The sequence below is a fragment of the Sphaerodactylus townsendi genome, linkage group LG02 (genome assembly GCF_021028975.2).
Source record: "Sphaerodactylus townsendi isolate TG3544 linkage group LG02, MPM_Stown_v2.3, whole genome shotgun sequence".
Taxonomy (NCBI): Eukaryota; Metazoa; Chordata; class Lepidosauria; order Squamata; family Sphaerodactylidae; genus Sphaerodactylus; species Sphaerodactylus townsendi.
The window spans coordinates 1723012-1747032 of record NC_059426.1 but is presented as its reverse complement, the minus strand read 5'-3'; the positions used below and the strand labels follow the sequence as shown (position 1 = coordinate 1747032).

Sequence of the window (24021 nt, the reverse complement as noted above, 5' to 3'; positions counted from 1 at the left end):
CATGACTGAAATGTAATAATTGAGGGTTTCAGAGAAGTAGACCAACTAGGAAAGGAGGAGGAAAAGCATTATACATCAGGGATGATTACACCTGTGAGCAGGTAAAAGACTTAAATCCTGGAAGCCAGGTTGAGAGCATCTAGGTAAAAATTAAGGGGGAGAGAAACAACAGCAATCTCATTCAGCAAGCCAGACTGAAGACAATGCCTTTCTGGAGCAGATGACCAAACTTTCAGAAAGCAGTGATTTCAATCATCCTGATATTTGTTGGAACTCAAACTCTGTTAAGTGTTCAACAAATTGCTCACTTGCCTTGTAGACAATTCCATGGTCCAGAAAGTGGAAGAGGCAACAAGGGGATCGGCTATTTTAGATCTGCTCCTAACCAACAAGGATGACCTGGTTAATGGGGTGGAAGTGGTGTAAGGAATTCCATAGAGCAGAAATAAAAGGCTTTTTGGGTTGAAAGACCGTTTATTCAGACATCTTAGAAAGCTCACGTACACGACGTGACAGGAATGAAGTCTCCCGCCAGAACCACAGGTTATAAGCTTTTCCGTCCCATCCCCCTCCCGGTTTCCCCAGTCCCATTCTCATGGGAACGGCATTCTCATCTCTTTCTGTGAGATAAGGCCTCTACCAGAGTAATAGCCGCCGCTTCTGGCCCATCGCCCGAGTCCTGGAATTCAGTCAAGGCCAAGCGGCTGTGCTGAGAATCAACACCATTGAAACCTTTACACTCTGCCTCCCCTAAGAAAAACTTCTCCCCTGGTTTGTGCGGGAAGGTACGATGGAAAGCAGAAATAAGGGAGGGGGGCGTCAATATTTTCTGAATACACCCATTGATTATACCCAGAGGAATACCCCACCCAAGAAAACCAAAGTATTTGCAAGCGATTATGATTAAAACGCAGAGTCCAGGATGGCGCCAATTTCATAATGCTTGTGGCCATCAATTATAGTCGGCGAGGGGTATCTCCTCGAGGGTCGCTGCCAGGCATGTCGAAGCGGAGAGCCTCCTTGAGCAAGCTGGAATGAAAGACAGGATGGATATTACTTAAAGAATTAGAGCCAAATCTAACCGGGCAGTAACATCATTAATCACTTTCGTAATTCTAAAAAGGTCCCACCGAACTTTTGCCCAGTTTTGAGAATTTATGTATCGCCTCTCTGAGGTTTTTTCGTAGACAAATAGACCCAAGCCCCAACACGCAAAGGAACGTCAGAACGATGTTTATCCGCCTGGAGCTTTTGGGAATCTTTAGCTTGTTGCAAAAGCAGTCTGAACCGGCTTTTCCACCCACCTCTGCCAGAGATGAGAAATCCATTGCTGGAATTCTGAGAGGGATGCAGCGCCTCCAGCAATGGGTAGTTGGGGCAACCTTGGCGGAAGGAAGCTGCCAGAACACAATTCTCGAAGGGGGTTGCCTTTAGCGTGCTGCTATGAACGGCAATATTGTTGTAGGCATATTCTGCAAAAGCGAGGAATTAAATCGCACCAGTTCATTGCTTGGTGATAGTTGGTGTAACAAGCGTAAATACTGTTCGAGAGTTCTGTTCGTTCTCTCCGACTCAATCCGTCACTTTGAACGTGGTAGGGCGGCAACCGCCGGGTGGCTCCTCAACAAGCCAGGAAGCTTTCCAGAATTTTGAAATGAATTGAGGCCAGCTGGTCGGACACCAATTGCCTTGAGGGGAGGAGTGTAGACGAAGTATATATGTTGAATGAACAGTCGCCAATTCTAGGAGCGGGAGGGAATGGAGGTGCGGGGGGATAAAATGGGCTTGTTTGGAGAATAGGTCCACCACCACCCACAAGACACACAATGTGTTTCCTTGGCTCTCTGGTAAAATCCAGTAATAAAATCCATTGAGATAACTTCCCAGGGACGGGGAGGCAACCGGGAGAGGTTTTAACAGTCCATGGGGCTTTCCCGGAATGGATTTGGCCTCCGCGACAACATCAGAAAGCACCCCTTAATATAAGCCTCAATGTTCTTTACATGCGCGCCACCAGAATTGACGGCGGGCTAAATGCAGTGTCTTCTGAGAAAGCCAAAATGTCCAGCCGAAGCGGGCATCATGACAGGCTTCGAGGAACTTCTGTTTACGAAGGGGGGGGAGGCCACGTACCAACAATCCCAGCTTCCAAACACCATTCACCAAGCACAGCTGGGAGTCGCCTTCCTCCACCGGCGGCTCCCGAAGACCCGCCTCCCTCGAGTTCCCCGCAGGAAGGGAGACCAGGCTGGGAACGGGCGATGGAGGGAGGAGCGGATGTCTGAGATCCGGTGGCCGGCCAGCCCTGGTTGGGAGGGGGAGAGAATAGTCGCGGGATGTCCCGTAAAGCAGTTCCACCCCTCCCGGGAAGGCGCGACAAGCATGTCAGCCAGTTTATTGGTTTTTCCGGGGAAAAAATGGACAGTGAAAAGAAAAACGGGAAAAGAAATCGTTGCCCAACGTAGTTGTTTTGCAGACATTCTTGAGGGGTGGAGAGGGCAGCCAAGTTCTTGTGATCCGGACCAAACCTGGAAGGGGTGTTTAGCCCCTCAAGCCAGTGACGCCATGGGAGTGGAAAGCGCTACCTTGATGGCAGCAGTCTCTTTATCTTCTACGGTCCAGTTGAGTTCCTGGGCATGAGAATTTTTTTGATAAATAAGGTCACACGGAACAAGCCTACCATCTTTATTTCCTCTGCAACAGGGCTGCGCCATGGCGCCTTTGTCCGAAGCATCCACGTGAACCACGAAAAGGAAGGTCTGGGTCCGAGGTGTTTTAAGACAGGCTTCCGGTGAGTGAAAGCTGATTTCCAAAGTTGGAAGGCTGTTTGACATTCCCTGAGACCAAGGGAGGGGAGCTCCGGGCTTGGCAGCCTGTGAGTGTTTACCCTTAGTGCGTAGGAGGTCTGTGAGTGGAAGGGGTTAAGTTCAGCAGAATTGGGGTATAAAAATCCACGATAAAATTAGCAAATCCTAGGAAGGATTGGAGCTCTTTCCGGTTGGTGAGGGGCAGGCCATTGGAGGACTGCGTCAATCTTCGCAGGATCACATTTTAAACCCTCAGATGATGAGATCCTGCCCAGCCTAAATAGTCTATGGAGGAGTTGATGAAAACAGCACTTAGACAGTTCTTTATGCGAAGAGGGAGTTGTTGAGTAAACGCTTGCAATACTTCCCGAACCAAAGCCTCATGTTCCTCCATGGTTTGTGAATAAATTAAAACATCGTCTAAGTACACAACTACTCCTTTATATAGTAAGTCATGCAAAACTTCATTGATGAGGGGCCATGAATAAGCCGGGTGCCCCAGGCCCAACGAATGGCATAATTAAGTATTCATACTGTAGTAGTGCACTGCCGACCCAGCAGTGTCAGTAGGTAGAACGTTGGGGCCTTCAACGGACCTGCTTTGGCCTTTCTTTGCCGGGTCGCATCTAGCACCCCCACTCCTCATCCCCATGAGTCACGAAGGTCATGAACTGTCTGGCTCAATCATCGGGCGCAGGGACAATGGTTGGTCTTGCCCCCAGGTGAGGGATTAGAGCTCAGACAGCGTGCAGCTCCCTCTCCGCATGCGTAGCCAGATGAGATCATGCATCACACTTGATGATCTCCCGACCTTCCCGCTCTCCCGGAACTCCCCCCGGTCCTCCCTCCTACACGCCCCCGATAGAATAACAATAAAAGGTGCCAGGAACCGGCAGGACGGGAGACTTCGCTAGGAACACGGACCTCCGGTCTCCAGCTGCTGGCGATCTCCACCAGATGTTATCTCCGCGTCTCGTCTCGTTCTTACAGCTGACAGCGTGGAGTGACTACAAGCTGGTGCCGAAAACCCGGGAATCCTCGAGACCTCCAATTCCTGCTCACCGTGCATTTGGGAAGGGTCGCGATATCAGAAGTCCGCTGGATCGGCGCATCCAGGGGACCATCAAGTTTCGGTGCTCGCCCTGTCCTCTGGATCGGCGCATCCAGAGACACAGCGTCCTAGGACACTTCCTCTCGTCCGGACGGAACACCGGTGAGTATGGGGAGCTTGCAAAAGCAGGGCTTATGACAAGCACGTTTGATCTAACTGAGCCAGCTGTTAACGAAATGCGGCAGGGTCCCCGTAGAAGAGAAGGAGCTGCGCAAATTGGTTGAGGAGATTGAAGCTCAGTGTCCCATGGTACCCAGAGGGGGGACATTGAATCTTTAAGGACTGGGAAAACATCGGGCGCACTCTTCGCGACAAGAGCCCCTGCAGCGCCCGATGCTAGCTGCTACTGACGTGGAGACAATGTTTTTGTCGCCATCAGCCCAGCCTGCAGAACCCTCACGGCTCCCCTTGCTGTAGAGCCGCCCCTCCTTCTCGATCTTTCACCTTCAATTTCAACCCCGGAATTTGCTCTATCCACTAAATTGGACGCCTGTCCTCCTTCTGCCCCTCAGGCCTCCTTCCACTCCATTTCCAAACTCTCCCTTGTCCGTCATCTCCGCCTGATTCGCCTTCATTTTCCGAAGCCATCTGACACCTCCGTCCGAAGCGCCCATCGTAATGGCGCTGGTTTCAAAACTCTCGCAGAGCGTATTAGCCACGATCTGCAGAAGAAAGAAACCCTGATTAGCGGAAGGCGATGCCGATATATTCTTGCATTGTGCCCCATCCACTTCCACAGATACCGAGGAGGATGGCATAGTTCAGCCCGGGTTGTCGAGTACCGCCCTGAGCTATATAATAATATCCTTACCGAGGTCTCCATAAGCAATGCCGGGACGTAGGAGTCACTAGCCCCTACGTGAGGAGGCATTGCTGGAAGCCATACGCAAGGAACCACCTAATGGTTCCAGATGACTGGAAAACCAGACCTTCGCGATGCTCCTGAGCCCCGGGCGCTAATTTGTGGTCTGGGGAAAGTGAGTTCCTCGCCAGCAATGCTTCAACTAGAGCAGCCACCTCTGGCTGACTTCTACACCCCGCCAGCTCAGCTTCACGGCTCGGATGCTTCTTGCCAATCCCAACGCATCAGATTGTTCCTGCTCTGGAGGCCACCCTTGCGGTTCGCCTTTCTGGAGTGCCTATAAGGCATTTATCAAAGTCCCCAATGCCGGCAATAGCCAACCCAGAGTTTCTCCTCCATCCGGCCAAAACCTCTAAGAGCCCTATGCTGAATTCGCCAGTGAACAGGCTCCAGGGAAGCGCATCAAGGAGGCAGGTGCAGATAGCTTAGGGAGGCTCCAAAACGAAGCTCCTCATGCGCCGCATAAGCGAGAACGGCTTCCATGGAGTGCCGCAGGGCAATCCACGGAGCCTAGGCAAAAATCCTGAACTGGCCGACATGCTTAAGGCTTGCTTTTCAGGACATTGGATCCCTCCGCCCACTGCAAGCTAGCCTCCTCGCCGCAGCACTCTCCACACGGCGGGAGACAGTCTCAGGATGACTGCTTTAACTCGCGGCAGACCCGGGACGCACTCTCCGAAGGGAGTGTAGGCAGCTCCGGCGGGGGGGCCTACAACCCCGATGGGAGGAGAGGGTCCTCCCCAGGAGTGAGAAGGCCACCAAAACCCGGTGCCCACGCTGCTGTGAAGGGGCTTCCATTGGAGAAACGACTGCCCGTCGGGAAATCCTCCCGCTCCCGGGCGCCTCCCCAGCCCAGGACCAAGGAGGAGAGTACTAGAGAGCAGACCCAAAACGCCAAGCAGCCCCCTGCCAGAAACCACCCCCCCTCTCGTGGCATCTCGGCTACCGCATGCACTCCAGCCCATCTCCTCTTTAGAAGTTCCCCCCCCCACATCGCAGGTTCCTTTTGTGGCCAGCCCTTAAACCCAGTATGATCCAGCTCCATCCCTTACCGGGACAATTGGGCTGTAGTGCTGCCAAAGGCCTCTTGCCGCTGAACAGGGACTGTTCATCGTCCCCGGAGTGATCGACTCCACGCACCAAGCGCGACCCTATCCACCTCCCAGGTCTGGACAAACATCCCATTGCAGGAGTTGCCGTGCTCGCGCTGGAGCCAGCTGCGCTCAGCTGATTCTTCTCTGTCTCCATGCGCTGCCTTCCGCTGCTTCGCACTCCAATAAAGAGCATACGAGCCCCAGCAGCCAACATGGCGTTGACCCACCACCACCCGTCGCGAAAGCGGTGCGGAGACATTACCTCCCATCGGGAGTCTCCCTGGTCCATATCTGGAGCTCGCCATAGAAGGATGTAAGTTCAAGGGCCTGGTGGACACCGGCGCTGATGTTACCGGGCTCATCAGAGCAGCCGAAAGTGGCCCGACCAGTGGGCCTAATCCGAGGCTTTGCCCGCCGACATCTGGGGGGTGGGGAGACAAACCGCCAGACGGAGCATCCGCCACAGCTCCACGGTCAACAGCCCCCCGGACTTGAGCTGCAGCTCACAGTCCATGCTATCGTTCTAGACATCCATGTCAATCTCTTGGGGAAGAGACCGACCTCATGAGTCAGGTTAAAAACGACTCTGGTCTGGGATGGGTAAAAGCCGTCACGGATCATTGATCTTGTCAATCGTGCCTCTCCGAATAAATTGCCTCCTAATTTCCACAGGAAAAGCCTGTTTCCCTCTCCCCTCCTCTTCTCCTTCTGTTTTTTCTCGGGACCAGTAGAGGCCGGAGGGCCAATTGGCTGACTGGCTCCCTCCCTGGATTAAAAATCTGGGCCCGTCTCTGATACCGCAGGCACTGTCAGGACAGGCCCCAGTTTAAAAGGCTGCCGCCATTATGCGCCTAATACCCAAACCCGTTTGGGTTATGGCTGCCCAGCGCCTGGCAACTTTATCAGTACCACGTTAAAGGCCAGGCGCTCAGCCGAAACCGCCCCTTAAGGAGCGGTCTCGGCGGGCGGCAATTCCCCAAGATAATTCGATCACAAAATTTAGCACCATCCGGCTTCCTGCATTAGCCACCAAGGTCACGGTAAGTACAGCTCCCTTGCAAAGAAACCCCCCCCTTCCTTTCTCCTTTGTGTGTGCAAGGAATTTGCCTCTAATCGCCTGATTGCTTCATTCCCCGGATGCACCCATCCCCCCAAAAGGTGCTTCCAAAGCCCCCTTTGTGTTGCTGATTAAGTATGCATACCCACAATCCCCCCAGGACTCGCCTGTTCCCTCCCCCCTCGAGGCTCAGACCCTCGCCTTGACGCACCCTGATGACGCTCTGAAGCCAATTCCCACCAGGGTCGCCTACCTCCTGCCCTCTCTGTCAAACAACTAAAGAAAGAGGAGTATAGGCGGCCCCCAGGAGGGTTGCATTAAAAGCAACCTTCACAGGCTGCAAAACAAGCCCTCTTCCTTCCCATATTAAATCTAAACACTAACTCGATCCCAATCTCCCGCCATCCGCTCTAGAACTGAGCCTGGCGGGACCCGCCCCCCCCCCCCCGTAACCTGGGAAAGGGGTGTGTGTTTCAGTCCCTCTTCCTACAGGTTCCCGTGGACTCCGATTCGCCATGACAGGCCAACCCATGGAATGGCGCCAGGAGGAAACCAACCCCATCCCGGAGATGGAACGCATCTCTAGAGGATCCCGCCCAGCGATCCCAGCAGGAACGCCGTCGCCAACGCCCAAAGACCCGAATGACCTGGGGAGACGTCATAGGCGACCACCAGCCAGGCCCCAGCGCTGCTGCGCCAGCAAGACCACCCCGAGACACCCGAGAACCTCTGTGCCGCCTTTGCGATCATCACCACCAACTCAGCTTACCACCATCCTTTGCCTGCTCTGCTGCCTCCTGCCGATGGCGATCGGCCACCCCTGGCAAGCTTTCACCAGACCAACATCTGGGAGCAGTTTGCTGCCGCTGCCAACGTCTCATCTTTTCTGCCTGGGCCAGTACCTAGGAGTCGGGAGCCTGCTGAGCTCCTGCCTGCTCCCCGCCTGCAAAGCACCCGGAGACTTCCTAGCGAGTCTGGGCTGAGCCCCTTCATGAATGCCTCATCCATCAGATATTCTATGAGCGCCGACTGGGGACCTGCTCGTCCAAACCCTCCCGGCTGGCGCTTCTTTCCCTTGTCACCAAGACGGTCGCTAACCACGAGTCCAACACCTGCGCCCGCATCACCGGGCGCAGAGCCGGAACGGGGAACCGACCCGGGCCCATTCGTCGGCTCGGCCAGTTGGAACTGCACACACATGGAGGACATTCCCCCCGATGTTCGGAAACATCCTGCTCCCCAGGGGCTGGTTCTGGACCTCCGGGGGGAGGAAGATAAAGTACATTCCCGCCCAACTCTCTGCCGGAACTCTTTGCTGCCTCAGTCGCCTCACCATTGTCCTACCCCAGGCTCCACCCCGGGAGCCCGGACGCCGCCGCCGCCGCCGCCCGCCCTGCCTCGACCCCTCCTGTCGGAGCGACGCTGTCGCCCTCTCCGCCAAGCGGAGTTCGTCTCCCTCGCAACTTCCCTAGTGGGAGTCCCCGACTCGCTTCCTACAATGCTAAGACTATTGGCCGGGCTGGCCTGTGCCTCTTGTCCATCAACTCTACCTCCACCGGGCTCTGGATGCCCTGGCCTCGTAGCAGCAGGAACTTCGTCAAGCGACCCTCGACAATCGTGCCGCTATTGATTATTTGTTGTTGTTACATCACCAAGGTTGTGAGAATGTACATAATATGTGTTGTTTTAATCTTCTGATAATTCCCAGTTGATCCACATGAAAGTGCGTGAGCTGCAAGAAGTTGTATCTAATCTGAAGTATGATGTTTTGCCCCATTGGTGGTCAGCCCTCTGGAGCTGGCTGCCGGGAGGATGGTTGAGTGCTATTGTACAGCTCTGCATTAGTTTAATTGTGTGCCTTGTTATCGGATCTTGTTTCGTTCAATGCGTGTCTAATATTGCCTGTAACGTGGGTAAGAAACCCCTCGCCTTTCCCTTACCCCGCAACCAAGTTCTAATGTTGCACAAGCAGCTTGGCCAACTTGACCAAAACGGGCGAGGAGACGAGCGTCCCTTTAAATCGCCCCTTAGAGTTTCGGCCCCCCGTTTTGTAAAATGTAACAAAGGAGCAACAGTAGTAGGGAACTGCCGACCCAGCAGTGCCGTAGTAGAACGTTGGGACGCCAACGGACCTGCGGCCTTGCCGGTCGCATCGCACCCCCACTCCTCATCCCCCCATGAGTCACGAGTCATGAACTGTCTGGCTCAATCACCGGGCGCAGGGACAATGGTCTTGCCCCCAGGTGAGGATTAGGCTCAGACGCGTACGCTCCTCTCCGCACGTAGCCAGATGAGATCATGCATCACATGATGATCTCCCGACCTCCCGCTCTCCCGGAACTCCCCCCGGTCCTCCCTCCTACACGCCCCCGATAGAGTAACAATAAAAGGTGCCAGGAACCGGCAGACGGGAGACTCGCTAGGAACACGGACCTCCGGTCTCCCGCTGCTGGCGATCTCCACCAGATGTTATCTCCGCGTCTCGTCTCGTTCTTACGCTGACCGCGTGGGTCGACTACACATACTGTCCAAATTTAGTATTAAATGCTGTTAAATGTTCGTAGCCTTCTGCAATCCTGACTCTGTAGTAGGCTTCCCTCAAATCCAACTTAGTAAAAATTCGTCCCTTGCCCAATGCATCTAAGAGGTCCTTGATTAAGGGCAAAGGGTATTTATTGGACATGGAAACAGCATTTAATCCTCGGTAATCAGTACAAAGTCTTAAAGACCCGTCCTTTTTCTTTACAAATAGGACAGGAGCAGCGTGCGAATGTTTGGTAGCCCTTCGTATGAATCCGCGAGCAAGGTTTTTATCTAAGAAGGCACGGAGTTCCTTCTCTTCGTTGGGGCTCATACGATAGATTCTACCCTTGGGTAGTTGAGCCCTGGGCTGTAATATGATTTTGCAGTCAGTGTCTCTATGGGGGGGCAATTGATCACATTCCTGTTCTTGAAACACTCTGGCTAAGTCCTGGTAAGCTGGTGGAATGCCTGTGGAATTGAAAGTCATTGGGGTGTGCACAACCGAAGAAACCAGGGGTTTTGTGTCATTGGATGGTGGGCTGTCCCCCCAATGCATATGTTCTCCACATGGGGGATCAATGAATTCTAGAATCCGTTCTTTCCAAATAATATTTGGTTCATGTAACAATAACCATGGCATGCCCAGGACAAGGGAATGCTGGCCACTGGAGCAAGTATAGAAGTAATCTTCTCCCAATGGTCAGCTTAACGAAGAAGGACAGGTTGGCGCTTTGAATCGAGCCGGGCCCTCGGCTCCGAGTGGGCTGCCGTCCATTTGTGTGAACGGTATGGGCTTTGCTAGAGGAACTCGGTCTAAACCGAGTTCTTCAGCCACTTGGGGCCACATTAAGCAATGGGAGCAGCCAGAATCTACGAGGGCTGAGGCTAGAATACGAGTATGCTTAGCAGGGTTGGCCAGAACCGCTTGAACAGTAATGGGGGCGCTGTCTTCACTCACCGCATCAGGAGTAGGATCCACATCCATGGGTGCTGATGAGAGGCAAATCGCCTTCCCTCCTCGATCACCTTCGTAACAGCTTTAGACGAGTCTGCTGGAGGAGGACCGGATCTCCGTGGTGGCTTAGCAGAGGGGGGGGGTGCGTGGGGTCGGAGCGGTGGACTTCTGTTTTTTCGGCAGTTGGCAGCCAGGATGGCCTGGTCCTCCGCAATAGAGGCACAATCCCAAACGCCGACGGGCGTTCGGAGGTGGTTTCAGTAGAGACGGCTGGGCTTGGTTTACGAGTCGCAGAGGTAGTCGTAGTAGCTGGTTTCGGCGTGGACGCCCCGAGCGAAGCGTAATCCAAACGAGCCGCTACTTGAGATCCCAATTCGATCCATTCAGCGATAGTGCGCTGGATACGGATGAGAAACACCGCCAAGTTTGATGTCAATGGCATCAGAGAAGTATTCACATTTCATGCGTTCAGGCCACTCAGGAGGAAGTCGAGCAGCCGCCGCGACGGAATTCACGAGCAAAATCGGCAAAAGTACGGTTGCCCTGCTGAATAGATTTTATGGTGCGGATGGCTTCATTTTCAGCGTCCGGATCTTGAAAGCGGGCCCGTAAGGCTTGAAGAAATGCAGCCACTGTGCGAGTATCATCCGGCTTGCAGCTCAAAAAGAGTCACAAACCAGTCAGCAGCCACCCCATCCAGGACAGACCCGATGTCCCGTGATTTTTTCACGCTCAGATCGATATAAGTCGCCATACTCCTCCATATGTGCATCGAAGTTGCAGAATGAAGTAGGGGAGTTTAGAAGCGGTTCCGTCGAAACGGGCAGGGATCGGGGGCCTGTAGTATCCCTCTCCATGGCCCTTGGAGCCCGCTGGGGCTGCGGTTGCGTTGGTTGAGGAGGCGGCGCTGGAAGAGCAGGAATCGGTGGAGGCATCGGGCCTGGCCGCTGGCCCTCTTTGACGAAAGCAGGACCTTGGGAGGCGGCAGGTGCGCGAGTAGCAGGACCGAGAAGCGCCGCTCCGAGCAGGGAAGGGCATTGGTGTTGGGCGCTTGGGTGAAGGCGTAGGTACCAACTCGGGCATCCTATCCCGCTGTTTCTTCAACTCCTGTTCCAAGACAGCTAATTCTCTCCTTGTGAGTCACGGCATCTTGATGCGCATGCAAGGCCGCTTTTTCTCGGTCCAGTTTGGCTAATTCGTCTCGTTGCATGGCTGCAGTTAGTTCACTTTGCGTTCGGATGGCTTTAATGCCTTCGTGTTGACGTTCCAGGTCCATTCTAGAGTGTTCCAGGACCTTGTCATGGATCGATAAATCCTGCATATATTCCCGTTGCAACGCGTCTTTGGCTCGGTCCAGTTCGAAGTTGGATGTCTTTGCGCCTGTTGTTCACGGTCTCTTTGCAGGTTCTCACGCTCTTTGCAGCTGTTCTCGTTCCTCCTCCCATAGCTGGCGTTCACGGGCCCACGCTTGGGCATCTCGCGAGTCGAGCCACTTCCCTCGCTCCAGTTTTCTTTGGACGGGAGGGGAAACAACCGGATGGGGAGTCAGACTTTCTTCGATTCCTCCTCATCGGAGAGCAGCACCTCAAGTCCACCGACGGCTCCACGGGGCGCCTCTTGTGTATCAGCTACACTACGTCCGGGATCTGAAGGGCCCGGTTGGGACCCGGCTCGAAACCCTCCCAATCCCTCGATCCCGCTTAAAGTCCCGGTATCAACTGCGGTCTTGGGACGAGCCCCGGTGCTATGCCACTGTGGATTCTTGGGGGCATCATCAAATACGAGTCAAGAAACCGCTCAATCGACTCCTGGGTTTGCCGCATGAAAGGTATTCAGACCCATCTCCTCCGAGACAGGTTGCATCTGAGGTTTGTAATCCACACGAAAATGGGTAGAGATCCGGATCCACAGGCGCATCGATCCATAGACAGCCCCATACCACTTCATGAAACTTTGCATGATCGTTTCCGTGTCCCTCATCCCAACGAAGTAAGGGAAGACTCGTGTCGAGGCGAGGACGGGAGAGAGTTACCAGCGAGACCCGTTCTCCCGCTGGTTCCTCCAAGTCAGGAAGGGAAGGTTCGGAGCCCTCTATGGGGGCTACCGTGCCTTCCACAGTTGCAGGAATATTCAACCTCTGCATGTCGGAACACCAGAGGTCCACTGATAATTAGAAGTAAAATGAAGACGGATTCCTGTCACAATGTAAGGAATTCCATAGAGCAGAAATAAAAGGCTTTTTGGGTTGAAAGACCGTTTATTCAGACATCTTAGAAAGCTCACGTACACGCCGTGACAGGAATGAAGTCTCCCGCCAGAACCACAGGTTATAAGCTTTTCCGTCCCATCCCCCTCCCGGTTTCCCCAGTCCCATTCTCATGGGAACGGCATTCTCATCTCTTTCTGTGAGATAAGGCCTCTACCAGAGTAATAGCCGCCGCTTCTGGCCCATCGCCCGAGTCCTGGAATTCAGTCAAGGCCAAGCAGCTGTGCTGAGAATCAACACCATTGAAACCTTTACAAGTGGTAGGATTCTTAAGTGGGAGTGATCATGTTGCCCAATGAGGAGGAAAAATGAGACATGTCTAAGGAGACCAGGATGGATGTCTAAAGAACTTTCAGCTGAGCTAAAATTTTAAAGGGACATGTACAAGAAATGGAAAAGGGGGGAAATCACCAAAGAGGAATTCAGACAAATAAGCAGGATGTGTAGAGAGAAAGTCAGAAAAGCTAAAGCACAGAACGAGCTCAGGTTTGCCAGAGAGGTTAAAAACCATTTTAAAGGCTTTTTTGGTTATACCATTCATACCAGGGAGGGGGGCTGCATACATGAGAATTGTTGTTATTGTTATATTGACATATTGATATGAGAATTTAGAGGTCAGTGTGTTTTAGCTAAGCTCGTGTGGTTGAGCTTCTTTTCTTTGACTTTCACTTGCTGGGTGCTGAAAGAGACCTGCAGGGTGACTAGGAAGCAGGAAGGAGCGGACCATGCGGAAGGGCGGGATGGCAGTGCAGGGGAGTAGGAAGAGTGAAGTTAGGTAGGCTGCCAGTGGGCAGAGGGAAGGAGTCCAGAGCAAAGCTGTGCTCATTGGCAAACCTGTCCCACTCTAGCAGCAAAGCAAATTAAAGTCGCACTTGATGTGGTGTTGCTGGCTGTGGAGAGAATGGGAAGTGAAAGTCGGGCTCAAGGAAATATGCCTGTACAAGAAATTTTGCCATGATGGACATTCACCTCTGCGATGCCACAGGCACCTTGTGCATAATTATTGTGAGGGTGGGAAATCCGTAGGGCCTGCTAGACTGAGTTGTTCCACTGGGCTTTTGATGGGGCCAGCCGCTGATTGCGCCCCCCTTTTGTTCCCCTCTACATCTGGGATCCCACTAACATCACCAGGAACCACCGTTCCCCCCTTTCTCCTTGGGGAGGGTTTTCATGTGGGTTTTAATTGCGGAACGCTGCCAAATTTGTATTGATTGCTGCATTTTAAAGAGTGTTTAGCATTATGACATTAGGGCCTATATTATTTATGTATATGTTGTAATTTGTTTATGTGCCCCACTGGTTTTATTGTTATATGTTATGTTGTACACCGCCCAGAGCCCTTCGGGGGAAAGGCGGTATATAAAACTAACAGTAAATAAAAATAAAAATAAAAAATCAGCTATGGATTCAAAGGACAGGAAAAGAGATCCCACCTAAAGGAGTTAATGGCTAAATGCCATCTGTTTTAACTGACTATGAATTAGGAGCGCTGCTTTTAACTGATATGAATTTTAGTATTTTATTTTGTTATCCGCTTTTTATTGTGATGTAAACCGCCCTGAGCCCTTTGGGGGAGGGCGGTATAAAAGTGGAACTAATAAATAAATAAAAATAAATAAATAAAAAACCCTCCTTGGAGCAGGTGCCATTTCCTGAAGGAACAGAAGCACATAGCCCCCTCCCACACAAAGAACTACATTTTGACCAAATTAAAGCTGCAGCAGCACCCCATCCCGACTGCAGCTTTTCCTTGTCAGTTCCCCCCTGCAAAAGCAACTTCCCTGTCAGTTTCGCTTCCTCCTAACTGGGGTCACAGGGTGCCTGGCAGGCCTGTGCTTGTCAGCTGATTGCAAAGGGGGACTGTATTGCTCTGTGTTGCTTTGTACTCTGCAGGTGTCCAGCGCTCCCTCCCTCCTTCTGCAGGCAGCCCCAGAAGAACTGATCTTATCATCTGCTAAGTGGGATCTGTTCCCAGGCTTATAGGGCTTCATAGTGGGAATTGTAGGAGCCATTTGGCTATGGAGGGGCAGGAGCTTTGGGGGATAAAGGCAATAGATTTCAGCAGGAACCTCAGATTCATCTTTGCTTCATGTTGTCCTTTCGTATCAAAATAAAGACTTTAGAACAAATCTACAGATTCTATTATTTCTGGTCCTGAGGTCTGACAGTACCTCAGCTTTAATGCTAGATCACTAATTTGAGATGAAATTAACAAAGCTGATAAAATGTTTCTACCCTAATATTATACTGTATCTGAGCCCACTACAAAAATCAACCCTGCTTGTTTGTACCTCTGCCTTAACATTCCATTGCAAGTTCTGTATGAAATTGTCAAAGCTGATCCAATCAACCCTGCTTGTGTGTGGGTCTCTGCTGGAACATTACCTCATTAGTTCAATATGACAATTTTAAAAAATCATTTCAAAAATAGAGGACACATGGGAGGAGAAAATGGCTCAAGGAGTGGTTGGGCAACTACCCAGGGATGTGGATAAGGACCAGGGCCCTTTCCCCACCTACCGTTTGCTGCGCGCTACTGCCCCCAAATAGCGCGTGGTCCAGCGGTGCTCCCCACGAGTCTGGGCGGCGACAACGCAGCCACCCCGACTCTGCGCTCTAACGTCCCTTCAGCGCGCATCATTTCTGATGCTAAAGAAAACAGCACCTTCTGACTGCCCCGCGCAGAGCACGGGGAAGTGGGGAACACCACCCCGGGGCGGAAATCGCTCGCGCTCAGAGTAGCACGCTGCAAAACGTAAGTGGGGAAAGGCCCCAGGTGTTTGATGGGGCAGAGAAATAAAGACCGTTTCAACATGATCACATGCTCAAGGGAAACCAATTCAGAAACAAATAGAAAAAACATAGTAAAAGTTCTCAAGAAAACAATGAAGGGAAAATAAAGGAGAATCATTTCCAGAACTAGACAAGAAACATATGGAATGTCACAACCCCAGACTTGTCCAATAAACGAAGCAGTACTTTGAAAGCAGAATTCTATTTATTGATTAAAAGCATAGAAAAGCTGTGACTTACATTGTCACAACTGGATACACTAAAGCAGGCACAGCATTATATCCCCCACTAGACACGTCACGCTCACATCCCCCCTCCTTTCCCTTGGGTGGGAAAATACACACACACACACACACACACATATGTTCTTCAGACAGCAGAGCACTGTCACTCACAAGGTGTAATGTTTTACCATCGGCAGTTATGCTAGGGAGATGTTCAAATATTCCCTATCAGGAAAGAACATGTGCTTGCAAAGAACACGTGCAAATCAGGTAGGAACTGTTGACAGCACAATTAGACATTCCTTGTTGACCACTTTGGGGGGCAGCAAAGAAGGATTTACAGACCAACAGAAAATCTGCCTGTTACTAAATAACATGTCTTGTGTTGTAACTGAAAAGGTTGCGAGGTTCACAATTAAATACACTCACTGAACAACTGATTCTTGGTTCAAACCACACTGAGACAATATTATATTTTAGATAATATAGTTTTATTAGTTTTGTTACTATATTATGTATTGTCTTGTAAAATACGTTTTTTTTCCAATGCCAATAAAAGGTATTTTGATCGGATTGTTCAGACAGTGAGAACTTGGGAAGAAACAGACACCAATTACCATCCCCGGCTTCCCAGCCGCAGAACTGTGACCATGCAGGATAAGAGACAGACTGGGACAGGCTGGATAAAATGCAAACAATTCTTCAGGCTGTAGAAAGAAATATGGCAGGACCCAGGCTAAGACATTAGAGGGTCAAGATACGGAATTCAAATGGAAAAACATAGCATTTTTGTGGAAAGGAACTCGTACAGAACTAGTAAAAAACTCGTACAGAAAAGGCCTATATACCGTGACTATTTGAGAGTCTGAGTAATAGTTTCTTTTGTTTACTCCTTGCAACTTAAATTTCAGAAATTAAGGTACAGCAGTTTGCCACTCTCTCTCTCTCAGGCACTGGGTAATTTATCCTTTAACTTCCACAAATTGCCAAACAGTGCAGTGTTTTATGCTAACAAGGTTATATATAGTGCATGCTATGCTTTTAAATAAGTTTAATTTTGTTAGGAAAGATAGATTTGCAGATATTTCAATTTCCCCCCAGATTTCCATTTTTTTCCTGGAAACAAACTTTTTGCCCCATGGATTAAACATTTCTAGAAAAGTAGTATCTCCAGGGAGAAACTTTATGCTCTGCAAAGGAAGAGCAGGCAACAGGCTAAGAATTAATATTAATAGAGGGGTGTAACGTATTGTGATACTACAGAAGGATACGCGTTACACCCAGCCGCCACGTATTTTAATCCCCATGCAAACTATAACCTAATTAGTAAATGTACAATAATAACATATCATAAATTACATACATATATCAACATCCATAACCACATTCCTTCTCTCATAACAGATAGACTATTCTGGTAATGCTCAATACAATAATATTAATAAACATGTACTTCCTTTAAGTCTGTCAGTACGATTCTTTGGAATTCAGTCCAGAACTAGTCCATCAGTAAGATAATAAATATTATCAGTAAGATAATAAATCCAGCATGTTATCATCCAAAAAGTCACCTAAGGACGCAGCTGTCCTTTACACAAGCTCACCCTCCATTAAACGGTGGTCCAATCCTTATTAAGGCAAGGAGAATCATCAAAACGGAATACGTGGTAATGTGCCATTTTCCAAGATATTCTTCCTCAGTAATGTGATTCTCAGTCCTTGAACACAAAAACAGTAATAGATCCACAAACAAAATATTGTTGGCAACTTAGACAATTATCAAATTGTAACGCCACCAAATGTATATACTTACTGGAATGCACCTGTCATTTTATTTATGTGGGGATGGTGAGCTTGTTTAAAGGATGGTGAACTTGTGTACAGGACAGCCACGTCCATAGGTACATGTTTATGAATATTATTGCATTGAGAATTACCAGGATAGTTATTATTGCACACTTACTAATTAGGTTATAGTTTGCACGGGGATTAAAATACGTGGCGGCTGGGTGTAACATGCTACGAATGCCAGTGAGGAATAGGAAGGGTAGGTGAGGTGTACCCAGAAAGCATCTGTCTTGGAAGAATCATCCAGTTTTAGCTAGTTGCAAGTTTTGCCAGGTGCAGGGTGTTTTTGGGTAGGTGCTGATCTTCAAGGAAGCCAGCTGGGAGGGGGAACTATTCATTCCAGCTAGCAGGGGGCAATTTGTTCCAAGCCTGGGGAGCACCAGAATTGGTTGAAAGGGGTCACCAGACTATGGCCAGCATTTGCCATAAAGTCTTAAATGTAGTAGCTATTCATTCCCCCTTTACCTGCCTCCCTTTGTTGCTGCCAGAGATTACTTTGAAATCAAGGCCTCAAGAGCAACAATAGCGTGTAAGACTTCGGGGGATATTTAGCGAGTCAGCTTTGTTATTTTCAAAGCACTTGTTATTGTCATTCTGTTTGATTTTAAACATCTTTCTAATTTTATTTATTTGTTTGTTTGTTAGATTTATAGGCCGCCTCACCCCCGAAGGGCTCGAGGCGGCTCACAATATAGCTGTTCTCCAAGACAGCAAATCAATACAAAAATATAACTTAGACCCATTAAAACTTAAGCAGCAATTACTAGGAATAAATACAAATTAAAACAACAGAAGTTGTTTCTAATTTTCTCAGTAAAGTTCTACTTTGCTTGTCAAATGGTGTGAGTTTACTGACCAAACCCCTGGTTATGCTACTGACAGTGCCTGAGCTTTTGCTCCAATGTGGGGCCAGGGGGCCGGGGGGGGGGGGGGGGGGGAGGGCAGAGAGAGAAAATGGGGAGGGAACACGCACAGCACGAGGCTTTTGCCCAATGCCTGGGACCAGTGGGACCCCACACCCACGCTCTGCCAACTGAACTTTCTGGACCATCTAACTTGACAAACAGATCGATCAGTTCAGGGCCCGCCAGAGGCAAGCAGTCCTCTGCCAGTGTTGAAAAAGGCATTGCGACATCCAGACCCTGTGCCTGGAGCCCTCAGCACGTGGGGCCAGGCTGTGCCCCTGAAGCCTCCCGACTGGCGGGTTTCTTCACTATTCCTGCTATTTTCTGCCTTGTGCTAAGCTAGTCAAACACACTGCTGGACAGATTGTGACCAGGTGAGGTTGTTTCTGGCCAAAGACTTGCTTTTGCTTACTGCACATTTGTTTTCTAAATCCAACTTTTAATTTTTTCTTCCCACTCAGGTGGCAAAAATGAGGATGTGCCTGTAAAGGCAGCATGGGATAGAGGCAGGTGCTGCTCCTGCTTCCAATCTGAGCTGGCTTTGGGGTCTCCCTTGAGCAGGGCGCTCTGCCATGGAGCCTACCCCACCCCCCCACCCCCCGCCCTCAGAATACTTGCAGCAGCAGCAGCTGCAGGGCCCACCCAATGGCCGCCATTTTGTGACTGCCCCGCCAGCGCCATCACATTGGAACAGCAGCCAGCCTGCCCCCCCAAAAAACATTCCATTCATTCCAAAGGAGGGAGGGGAGGAATAGGAAGGGCTTTTGCCCAGTAGTCACCCAAAGCCCTATTTGAATAACTAGTTAAATTTTCTAACAAAAAACTGAACTGTTTAACAGATTATTATTCAATATAATGTAACAGATTAACCATTGCCACAATTATACATACTTATAAAGAAATATATCAATGAAAAGGCATTGCATATGTTTAAAATATACCCATGCACCATCATCATCTTAGTGGGCTGCCACATACAAACATTTTCCACGCCATAATTTATGAGCAAGTAAAATCCATCCAGGGGCCGAGTTTCTGCTTTGCAGGCCCTTGAATGTGACCCTGCGGGGCTCCTGCACGCAAGTGGGCGGCTGAGGTAACTGACCGAGAGGCCGACTAAAGAAGGCCAAGCCGGAGAGGGACAAAGAATTGATTTTTCCCCCCAAATCGAGCAGAAGCTGAAATATCCTGTTGTTTATGATATTAAACATCTTAAAAAGCATTTCACAGGAGGTTTTTTTTCCAGTGCTTCCTAAAATTTCCCAATTTTTCCATCAGGAAAAATGGGGGAGGGGAGAGCTTGAGGAAACACAGAGCCCTCTCCCCATTTCCTTGGGCCCTCACTTCCCTATCACAACAAGAGATGCAGACCCCCAGAGTGTGAACACCTAAACCAGGTAGGAAATGGGATCTGCCTTTTCTCTCACTCCCAGAAGATGGTTTTGGTAGGGGATCCCCCCCCCCCCCCGTGCCTTTGCCTACACACCGCTGACCCTCCGGATGGGAGCCATCTATTTCTAGTCCAGATACAGACTTGTCATAGGGGCCCTTTCTCCCTTGTCTAATCCCACATGTGGGATTCTCACAAATGCTGAAACAAAAGTTTCTCTTTTAATTTCTGAAGGGTGTTTTGCCTGCCCGACTTCTACTAGCAGATAGAAATTCCCTGGGTTGACTCCCTCTGGAGGAAGGAGCGCTAATGGTGTTTCCGTGATACACAAACAGGTGGAGGCACACCTGCCACTCCACACCAGATCCTGTCCCTCACCAGTGTTTCAGCTCACGCCCAGCAGTCTGCCTGCTTCTCTCCCTTCTCCCTCCCCTTCCTTGCAACTCTGGAGCTGCTCTTTCCTTTAAGGAACACGCACCCACCTGCTCCCTTTCCAGCCCCAAGAGGCTCTTGTGCAAAGCCATTTCCTGGCACACCAAGGCAGAGGCGTAGCTACCATGGGAACATCTGGGGACAAGTGCCCCGGGCGCCTCCTTGTGGTGGGCGCAAATATTGCAGGTTCGTTTGTGGCTTTTTCTATTTTTCAGGGTTTTTTTCATTTTTGGCCTGCAGAAGGTGCAGTTTTTAGGCTAGAGGCACCAAAATTTCAGGCTATTGTCAGGTGACTCTCCTGATGATACCAGCCAGGTTTGGTGCAGTTTGGTTCAGGGGGTCCAAAATTATGGACCCCCAACAGGCCCCATCCCCCATTGTTTCCAATGAGAGCTAATGGTAGATGGGGCTACCCTTTTGAGGGTCCATAACTTTGGGGTTCCTGAATCAAACTTCACTAAACCTGGGTGGTTTCATCAGGAGAGTCTCCTGAAGATAGCCTAAAAGTTTGGTACCGTTAGCTTAAACATTGCTCCCCTGACAGGCACCCTCAAATTTCCCCCAGGTTCTCTCTTTAAATCCACCTACTTTGGAGTGGATTTAAAGGGAGAATCTGGGCTCCCTAGATTTAAAAAAACATTGAAAGTATTGTTGAAGGCTTTCACAACCAGATTCAACTGGTAGTTGTGAGTTTTACAGGCTGTGGTCTGGTAGATCTTGTTCCTAACGTTTTGCCTGCATCTGTGGCTGGCATCTTCAGAGGTGTATCACAGAGAGAAGTCTGTTATAAGAGAAGTCTGGACACAGTGTATAATAGACTTCTCTCTGTGATACACCTCTAAAAATACCAGCCACAGATGCAGGTGAAACATTAGGAACAAGATCTACCAGACCACAGCCACGCAGCCCAGAAAACCCACAATAACCAACATTGAAAATGATGCTGTTTGGGTGGGGAATCTACCCTGAAACAGCATCACTTTCAATGTTGTTGAAACTAGGGAGCCCAGAGCATTCCCTTAAGGTGGATTTAAAAGAATGCAAAAAATGTTGTTTGGTCATGGTGGGGGAGGGATGCTGCCCATATGTGGGGGGGGGGGGGGCGCAAAACTCAGATTTTGCCCTGGGCTCCATTTACCCTAGCTACACCCCTGCACCAAGGCCAGCTGTGACACTGAAGGCAGCCACCATCTCGGGTCACGGAGGCTGTTACCCCAGTAATCAGAGGTCAGACCTTCTTCTAATCTGGAGAACAGGGTTTGATTTCCCATCCCTCCACCTGAGTGGAAGAGGCTTATCCGGTGAACCAGATTAGCTTGTGCACTCCAGCACATGCCAGCTGGGTGACCTTGGGCTTATATCTTTCACAAAGATATAAAAACTGAAATTACATATCAATCAATTAAAACATTGGGCCGGAAGGAGGCTTCACTGAGGCAACGCCACTTGAAACAGAACACTGGTGGAAAGCGGCGACAGAAGCCGATGGGTGAATCTGCCTGGGGACAGTCCCAGAATTCTGGTGCCCCGACTCAGAAGGTCCTGTGCAGGGTTGTCACCCACTTAATCTCAAAAGCCTACAAAAATGACTGTAGCGGCTGAAAAGGTTCCCAAGGGAGCAGGTGGTCCTTCAGCTCTGTTAGGAGCAGCAGTGGCGAAGGAGGTTAAGAGCTCGTGTGTGTGTAATCTGGAGGAACCGGGTTTGATTCCCAGCTCTGCCGCCTGAGCTGTGGAGGCTGATCTGGGGAATTCAGATTAGCCTGTGCACTCCCACACACGCCAGCTGGATGACCTTGGGCTAGTCACAGCTTCTCAGAGCTCTCTCAGCCCCACCCACCTCACAGGGTGTTTGTTGTGAGGGGGGAAGGGCAAGGAGATTGTAAGCCCCTTTGAGTCTCCTGCAGGAGAGAAAAGGGGGATATAAATCCAAACTCTTCTTCTTCTCTGAAGGTCAGAACTCTGAATTGTATGCAGAAGCAAAGTGGAAGCTGTGGTAGAGAGGCCAAGACTAGAGTGACCAGTGGTGTATCTGCCTTGGGATACAGTGGTGTATCTGCCTTGCCTTGCCTCTGTCCTGGGGCACCACTAATCTGGTCACGTGCGGGGGGGGGGGCGCACAATCGCTCCCATGTGACCAGGAAGTCGGCAAGGCAGCAGGAAGTCCTGCCACCTCATCATCTTTGGGTGCCCTCGGCTGCGCCCATGTTGTCATCGTGCCCCCCAAGCCTCGCCTCCCAGCTGCCAGTCCCTCTGGGGGGAGCAGATGCAACTGCAAAGTTCCGTCCTCAGCTCCTTTGCTTTTATAAGCATTGGGGGGGGGGGCTTGGGGGTAGGTGGCCCCTCGGCCCGTCTCTGGGGGAAGCTCATCATCTGCTGGGCTGCCAAGTGCAAGGCTGGTGGTGGCCCCTCTCCCGCTCCTCCCCTCGGGCCAGGCGTCCGGCGCTGAAGTGGGTCTCCAGGGAAGCGGGAAACACAGATCCGGGCCAGGAGGGCTCTTCTCCCTCGCAGTCTCCCGTCCTCTCCTCCTCCGCAGAGTCCAGGGGCGCCCTTTGCAAGGTCTGGCTGCCTGGGAAGCGAAGCAGACCCGAGACATGATCCCAGGAAGCTTCCCGCACATGCCTAGCAGTGCTGTCCTCAGAAGCCCCCTCCTGCCACCCTGGACGAGGGGCGGGATCTGCGGCGGGAGAAACCGTCTCTGTGAACCTGCAGCAGGACACCCCAGAGTGACTTCAGGACCATCGCGAGGGAAGGGGGTGAGCGTGGCAAAATCGGGAGGGAAAACACTTTCCGCCAAATGCACATCATTGTGACCACTTGACAAGGAAAAGGCAACTGATTCAGCCAACAGGATCCCAGGTAGAAGCAGCCAGCCTTCCTCCCGTCCTCCTCCTCCTCCTCCTGCTGCGGAATGAGCCAAGGGGCGGCCAAGATCAGCCCCCTGCCCGCCTCCCTTTCCCGGGACCAGAACTGCCCCCACCCAGCAGCTGCCCCCTCCTCCTGCCCCCCTGCAAGCGACGGGCCCACCGCCCCGCAGGACCAACCAGCCCAGCGCTCCTCCACTGTCCGCCCCTCCCCGCCCCCCAGGGCCAGCCAGGGAGGGAGGACGGCCAGAGTCCCCCCAGCGACCACCACGAACCTCCAGCAGCAGCAGCAGTCCCTGCCCAAGGGCCCCCCCCTCTCCCCCCCCTTTGGCTTCAGGTGGAGGCCAAGCCCCGCCTCCGTGGGATGCCTTCCCCCTCCGCACCTTTACAGAACAGTTCCCCCGAAGAACAGGGGTGCTGCTTGGGAGTCTGGACTCTGGGTCGACACCCCCCCCTCCACCCCCCCACCCCCAGATCCCCCTCTGAAGCACGCTGCTTTTCATCCCCCAACTTCCGCACACCTGCCCTGGCTGCCCCCTCCCCTCGTCCTGATGGATCGCAGTGGTCGGGAGAGCCGACCCCTTTCCCGCCCCGCCAGCACCCTGACCTGCTATGGGTAGAACGGCCATTGCCGCCATCCTAACAGCTGTAGCCATCGGTATAGCGATCGGTATAACGATCGCTATACCGATCGGTATAAAGGCAATGGACTTGCTAACGAGGGCAGGCTGATTCTGGGGCCCATTTCTGGGATGTGGGCTAGAGTGGCAGGAGGAGAAGGGAAGCGGGAAACACCGATCCGGCCCTCCCCCGCGCCGCGGGCGGGGTCGTGCAGGGAGTTGCGCCTCCCGGCCGGCCGGGGCTGGTAGCGCGGGAGAGGAGTTGCTGCGCCG

The 24021-nt window shown here is 51.3% G+C and overlaps 2 protein-coding genes across 4 annotated transcripts in view; one reads left to right on the top strand and one right to left on the bottom strand.

Moving 5' to 3' along the window:
* Positions 1–969: 969 nt before the first annotated feature.
* LOC125426174 lies at positions 970–24003 on the bottom strand. 3 transcript variants are annotated; one of them, XR_007243510.1, is made up of 2 exons: positions 23736–24003; positions 970–1029 (listed from the first exon to the last, which is right to left on the bottom strand). XR_007243510.1 is itself a non-coding variant. In XM_048484409.1 (2 exons), the coding sequence occupies exons 1-2, from the start codon at positions 23782–23784 to the stop codon at positions 22634–22636; spliced, it is 249 nt and encodes an 82-aa protein (XP_048340366.1). In that variant the 5' UTR covers positions 23785–24003; the 3' UTR covers positions 22125–22633. The 3 variants fall into 3 exon arrangements, 2 of the variants coding, with proteins under 2 accessions (XP_048340366.1, XP_048340365.1); XM_048484409.1 differs by lacking the exon at positions 970–1029 and adding an exon at positions 22125–22833; XM_048484408.1 differs by lacking the exon at positions 970–1029 and adding an exon at positions 22125–22829.
* The window catches only part of ATIC (5-aminoimidazole-4-carboxamide ribonucleotide formyltransferase/IMP cyclohydrolase), a 30387-nt gene continuing 29369 nt past the window's right edge, over positions 23004–24021 (top strand). The window contains exon 1 of the mRNA XM_048484407.1: positions 23004–23123. The gene's annotated coding sequence lies outside the window, so the exon portion shown is untranslated. The remainder of the gene's footprint in view (positions 23124–24021) is intronic.

What these genes read in the sequence shown, in the direction of transcription:
- LOC125426174 (XM_048484408.1), bottom strand. Translation starts at nt 23,784, where the DNA reads ATGGCTACAGCTGTTAGGATGGCGGCAATGGCCGTTCTACCCATAGCA. An exon ending in GGCCGTTCTACCCATAGCAG is followed by an intron (nt 22,830 to 23,735) that starts GTCAGGGTGCTG and finishes CTTCCCAGGCAG; the next exon opens with CCAGACCTTGCAAAGGGCGC.